Below are 5,898 nucleotides of genomic sequence, written 5' to 3'. Positions count from 1 at the left end.
TCAAAACTATTATGGCCCTTAATGTTTAATAAAAAGGCCTTAGCAGGAGCATCTGCCACTAAAGCATTCAATTTAATTTTTAATAGTCGTCCACCAATAATTATTCCTTCATTAATTAATTGTATACTTTCATTTACAAAATCAGATAAATATTCATTAGATATTTTAGGCTTTGATTTTCCGTGAAAAATTCCTATTAAGAATACTTTTGACTTAGGTATATTTGTGAATAAACCTAATATTGGCCAGAACTCATCTGATGTACTCTGTGATATTGGCAAACCGTCGATTCCTACATTTAAATTTAATACATCAGGTAGTTGAACATTCTTCAAGGCTAGATTTTCAATCTCAGTAGATATACCAATATTATGGTAATCTCCTCCACTTATTGGTTTAATTAACATAGTTTTTGGTGTTTTAAGTAAAGTTTTAGCACAAGCAGGTAAGTTAGAATGTCCTCTTAGGCGTAAGCCTTTTAACAACTCAGATAAAGCTTCATGGTTTATATTATATTTGACACTCCATGAACATAAAAACTGATGTAGAGGAGATAGTTCATCAGAAATATTATTGAGTTGGCTATGATGTTCTATTTCAGAAATGCACTGCTCACTATAAACATTTATACTAGCATGATCTTCATTAATATTTATATTGTCGTAACATTGATCAGGAATATCTTCAATACTATTTATTACATGTTCATTCGCTATATTAATGGTATTGTTATCAAGGTGGGTAGTATTTAATATAGGTATTATTGTATTGGTTTCATTGCGAGCTCAGGTGCGAATACGATAACGAGAACTTTTGCTGAGGCCTTTTAATTTTAATATAGGAGCCATATTTAATGATCCAAAGTTTCCTAAATGAATAACATAAATAAGTATAATAAATAATTTTACATCAAAACTCAATCTAAACACATATTGGATTTTCAAACTTATTTTGTAAATACTAAAAGTTAAAAATTATATTTAAATAATACTATCCTTAAAAAAATAAGTACATAATAGAATAAATTTATTAATACCCATCCTAAAATATTAAACAATTTAATTAAAGTGTACTAGGTTATATAGGAGCTTTTAAAATGTAGAATAATAATTTTAGTCTATCATATTATAATTATTCTAGATAATTAATGCAGATCATATAAAAAAAAAAAAACAAACAAAAGTTTATACCATCTTAAAATAGAGAATCATTTTAGAATAAAAAATCAACAGTTTTCTCGTCAAAAAATGTAATTATATAAATTGAATTAATGTGAAAAATGAATTTAAGATGTAATATAGTTATTGTTATGCATAGAATTTATACATATATATAAATAATTAGGTAGGTATAGGCTATATTATATTTTAAGTGAATAGAACTAAACAATTTCCTTAAAGATTATTTGACTCATATTGTCTAGACCAAGGATGACTTATTATGACATGCAGATTTAAACATAAATTATAATTTTTATTTTACCTACTTTATACTTCAATGATAATTTGAATTTTGAAACTAAATAAATTATTATAATAATATTTACATATTATTTACTGAAAGAAATACAAAAAACATTTCACATTAAACATTTTTTTTCTAATAGATTTTCTCAATTTTGTTATATAGAAGTATAGAACCAACATTACAATTCCTAATTATATCCAAACTATATACATAATTATGTTAAGAAATCCAATTAAATACAAATATTATATTCATTACTATGAATAAATAATGTTTTAACTTATAAGTGTAATTATTGAGTAAATGTTTTTGTAATTAAATAAGAAGCTGATTATATTATTGAATGGGTGTATTTTTTAATTATTTATGTCATACTGACTTGTCAACTTAGATAAAAAATCATTTTTTTTTTTGTTTTTGACACGCCGATACTAGGTACTAGTTTGCCATCCCTGTTCTAGACCAACTACGCAAATATGAATAGGTACCTAAATATTTTGTTAAATTGTAGAACATAATACAATGAAACAACCACAACTATGTATGCGTTGACCACAATATAATGCAATACAAATTACAATAGTATATAATATTATATAAAATAAATACCAAACTTACCTTGTCTCGAAATCAATGTATTATAATAAATGTTGTCTGCTTTATATTTTACAGTTTATGAAAAAAAAATAAAAACGACTTTGCGTTCAGCGTTGTACCAAATACTATGGATATTATAATACAGACATGGATAGCAATAATACAGACATAGATTTATAGTACCTACAGTAGAATCCGTGTAAGACAATATCCCGCCTAATACGCTCATTTTAACGAGTCCCGTGTTTCTGACAACGTTCAACATAACCCGTATAATACGATTTCATGCTTAAGACGCGATTTTTAACTGGTCCTTATGAGAACGTAATACTTCTAAGAGGGTATGTAGTACTAGGTACCTACCTACTACACGGACATTTGTCTTACAAGTGAGTAACATAGCAAAATAATGTTATGTTCAGCAGATTCCGTGATAGCTCCGTTAGTTTAATAATTAGAATGAATTGACTTCTTATAAAATTTTAAGTTAAAATTATTATCTAGGGCGTCTCATTAGCTTTTTAGGGTTCCGTACGGTAGGCTATTAGTAAGGCTCGGCTGTCCGTCCGTCCGTCCGTCTGTCACCAGACTGTATCTCATGAACCATGAAAGTTGGAAAGTTGAAATTTTCACAGATTATGTATTTCCGTGGATGCTATGACATAAAATACTAAAAATCTTTTTTTTTTTATTTTTATTTTTTTCGAGTTAACGGAAGAGGAACCGTGTTAGCATTACTTCTCCTCAATACTAAAAATCCTAGAATATATAATATAAGGAGTGTTGCAAACATGGCTGATGATGGTACGGGACCCTTCGTGCGCGAAACTTCGTCGGACTCGCACTTGGCCGGTTTATATTATATTTTAGTTTTAAAGTGAATTGTGAGTACCTATTTTAAAATTCTAAATTGCTTGTACATCTTAAAATACTCATTATGTTATTACGTTATTTACTGCTATTACGTTTAGACATTAAATTTGACAATTTTATTTCGGTAATGGTTGGTACTTGATAATCTATTTTTTATACATGTTTGAATCAGAAATAGATACTTGGCATAATATTAGATTCAACGCCTTAAAATGTCAAGTCAGCAACCCATATCTTTTCGGGGGGACAAACTTGTGACGCGGTTTTAATCGCAACTGTAAAAAAATATATTCTAGTATTGCAAGACACCGTTAGGACACCGCTCAATTGTGGTGGTCCAAAATTGGTCAAATTCCGTACATGACACTAATTAAACACTTATGACACCAAAGACACCTCTTTGACACTACTGGTCCAGCATCGGGTCAGGACACAGTCCAAACACCAATTTTCAATAAATTATTTCTACCCGGCATGAGTCATTAAACCACATGGAACGGGTAGATGAGAGCGAATTTGAAAACGAAGATCAAACGTGTTATCTGCCCCACCACGCCGTCAGAAAGGACAGTAGCACGTCTACAAAGTTGCGGGTAGTGTTCGACGCGTCTTGCAAAACAGATAACGGTATTAGTCTTAATGACGTGTTATTAAAGGGCCCGGTGATCCAAGACGATTTATTATACATTATTTCGCGATTTCGCGATTTCGAACTCATAATTACGTTTTAACGGCCGACATAGTTAAAATGTACCGGCAAATATTAATGACTGATAAGCATCGCGATTATCAAAGAATATTATGGCGCACGGACCCAAATCAACCTATACAAATATATCGACTGAACACGGTCACATACGGCACGGTACCTGCATCATATTTAGCGACAGGTTGTTTACGAGTACTTGCCGAAACGGTACACGAACAATACCCGTACATCACACCTATTATCAATAGAGATTTTTACATGGACGACATATTGACCGGAGCCGACACGGAACAGGAAGTAATTAAAATACGCGACGGCTTGATTGTGGTTATGAACAGTGCCGGTCTAACGTTACGAAAATGGTCATCAAACGACGCAAGTTTAATAACATCAAGTCTACCTATCGAAGATATAGAAATATCAAATAAACACGAACTTAATTATTCTTTGAAAAAGGTATTAGGTTTATTCTGGGATGCTACGTCAGATATATTAAAATATAACGTGCGTGAGAATAAAAAGGTAGAGGGGATGTCTGTTACCAAACGCGAAATGCTGTCCGATATAGCAGCGATTTTCGACCCGCTGGGTTTAGTCGGCCCATTAATAGTGCGAGCAAAATTAATACTACAAGCGTTATGGCGTGAAAAGATTGATTGGGACGAACCCGTTTCAGTGAACATACGCGAACAATGGTTTGACTATCGAACACAATTATCCGCGCTAAACAGTTTATCGATACCACGCAAAATTACGAACAATTTAAAATCGTGTATTATTGAGGTCCATGGGTTTTCGGACGCTAGTACATTAGCGTATGGATGTTGTTTATATTTGAGATGTACGGACAACGCTGGCATTCACCATACTAATTTAATATGCGCAAAATCCAAAGTGGCGCCCTTGAAAACATTATCATTACCACGATTAGAACTTTGTGCGGCACTGTTATTAGCACGTTTAGCGAATAAATTAATACCGAAGTTACAATTAAAAATTAGTCAACAGTATTTTTGGACCGATTCAATGATAGTATTGGCATGGATCGCTTCATCTTCGACGAAATGAAGAACGTTTGTTGCACATCGAGTAGCTGAAATACAAAGCAAAACATCGATGGGCGAATGGAAACACGTCAGTACATGCGATAACCCGGCTGACGTGATATCTAGAGGTTGCTGTCCGTCTAAGCTAATTAATTTAGACTTATGGTGGTCGGGTTCCAAGTGGTTAACTGAAGATAAAATTAATTGGGCAGAAAGTTCAGACAACCACCGAAAATTAGACAATATTCCGGAAAGTAAAGAAAATACTATCAACGTTTTGTGTGTCATTAATCACGAGCAGTTTATGTTAAACAAATATGAATCGTTGACCAAGTGTTTAAGAATAACAGCATATTGCTTACGGTTTATAAATAACGTGCGTGCACGTAAGAATAATAATATTAAATTAACAGGTTTTCTACAACCAGAAGAGTTGGAAAAGGCAACTTTGAAATTGATAAAAAACACGCAAAATATCGGTTTTGCCGACGAGCTACAGGAACTTTCGAACGGTAAGGCTGTTTCGACCCACAGTAAACTTTTTCGTCTTCGACCATTTATCGATAGTAATGGCGTCATTCGCGTTGGCGGCAGATTGAAAAACGCTGCGACAATTGACATTTTTCAACGTCACCCCATCGCATTACCCGCGAACTGTTTACTTGCGAAAATGTTATTCCATGAAAAACATATACTTCAAATGCACGGTGGACCACAGGCTTTATTATCATCTATTCGGCTAAAATATTGGCCAATTAACGGTCGAAATCTAGCGCGCAATACAGTTCACAAATGCGTAAAATGTTTTCGTAATAAACCTATTTTTGTACAACCTATTATGGGCGACTTGCCCGGTGACCGCGTGCAACCGGGACGAGCATTTTTAAAATGTGGCATAGACTTCGCCGGTCCGTTCTCAATAAAATCGAGTTCGTTACGTAAGTCACCGATTATCAAAACATACGCATGTATTTTTGTGTGTTTAACGACCAAGGCCGTTCATATCGAGGCAGTTAGTGATTTAACAACGAAAGCATTCTTGAACGCGTTAAACCGTTTTTTCGATCGCCGCGGTAAGAGCATTGTTATATATAGCGATAATGCGACAAATTTCGTTGGTGCAAATAGAAAATTAAAAGAAATATATCAATTATTCCAATCGAAACAATCGCAAGAAGATTTGCAAAGAAATCTCACAAATATTGG

The 5,898-nt window shown here is 33.1% G+C and overlaps 1 protein-coding gene across 1 annotated transcript; it reads left to right on the top strand.

Annotated features, from left to right (window-relative positions):
- The first annotated feature begins 3,685 nt into the window (after positions 1-3,685).
- Positions 3,686-4,714, top strand: LOC103311263. The gene has a single exon (XM_008190851.1). The coding sequence runs from the start codon at positions 3,686-3,688 to the stop codon at positions 4,712-4,714; it is 1,029 nt and encodes a 342-aa protein (XP_008189073.1).
- Positions 4,715-5,898: the final 1,184 nt, after the last annotated feature.

Source organism: Acyrthosiphon pisum, chromosome X (genome assembly GCF_005508785.2).
Source record: "Acyrthosiphon pisum isolate AL4f chromosome X, pea_aphid_22Mar2018_4r6ur, whole genome shotgun sequence".
Taxonomy (NCBI): Eukaryota; Metazoa; Arthropoda; class Insecta; order Hemiptera; family Aphididae; genus Acyrthosiphon; species Acyrthosiphon pisum.
This window is presented reverse-complemented; position numbering and strand designations above follow the sequence as displayed.

Coding starts and splice junctions, on each gene's coding strand:
- LOC103311263 (XM_008190851.1), top strand. CDS start 3,686: ATGTACCGGCAAATATTAATGACTGATAAGCATCGCGATTATCAAAGA.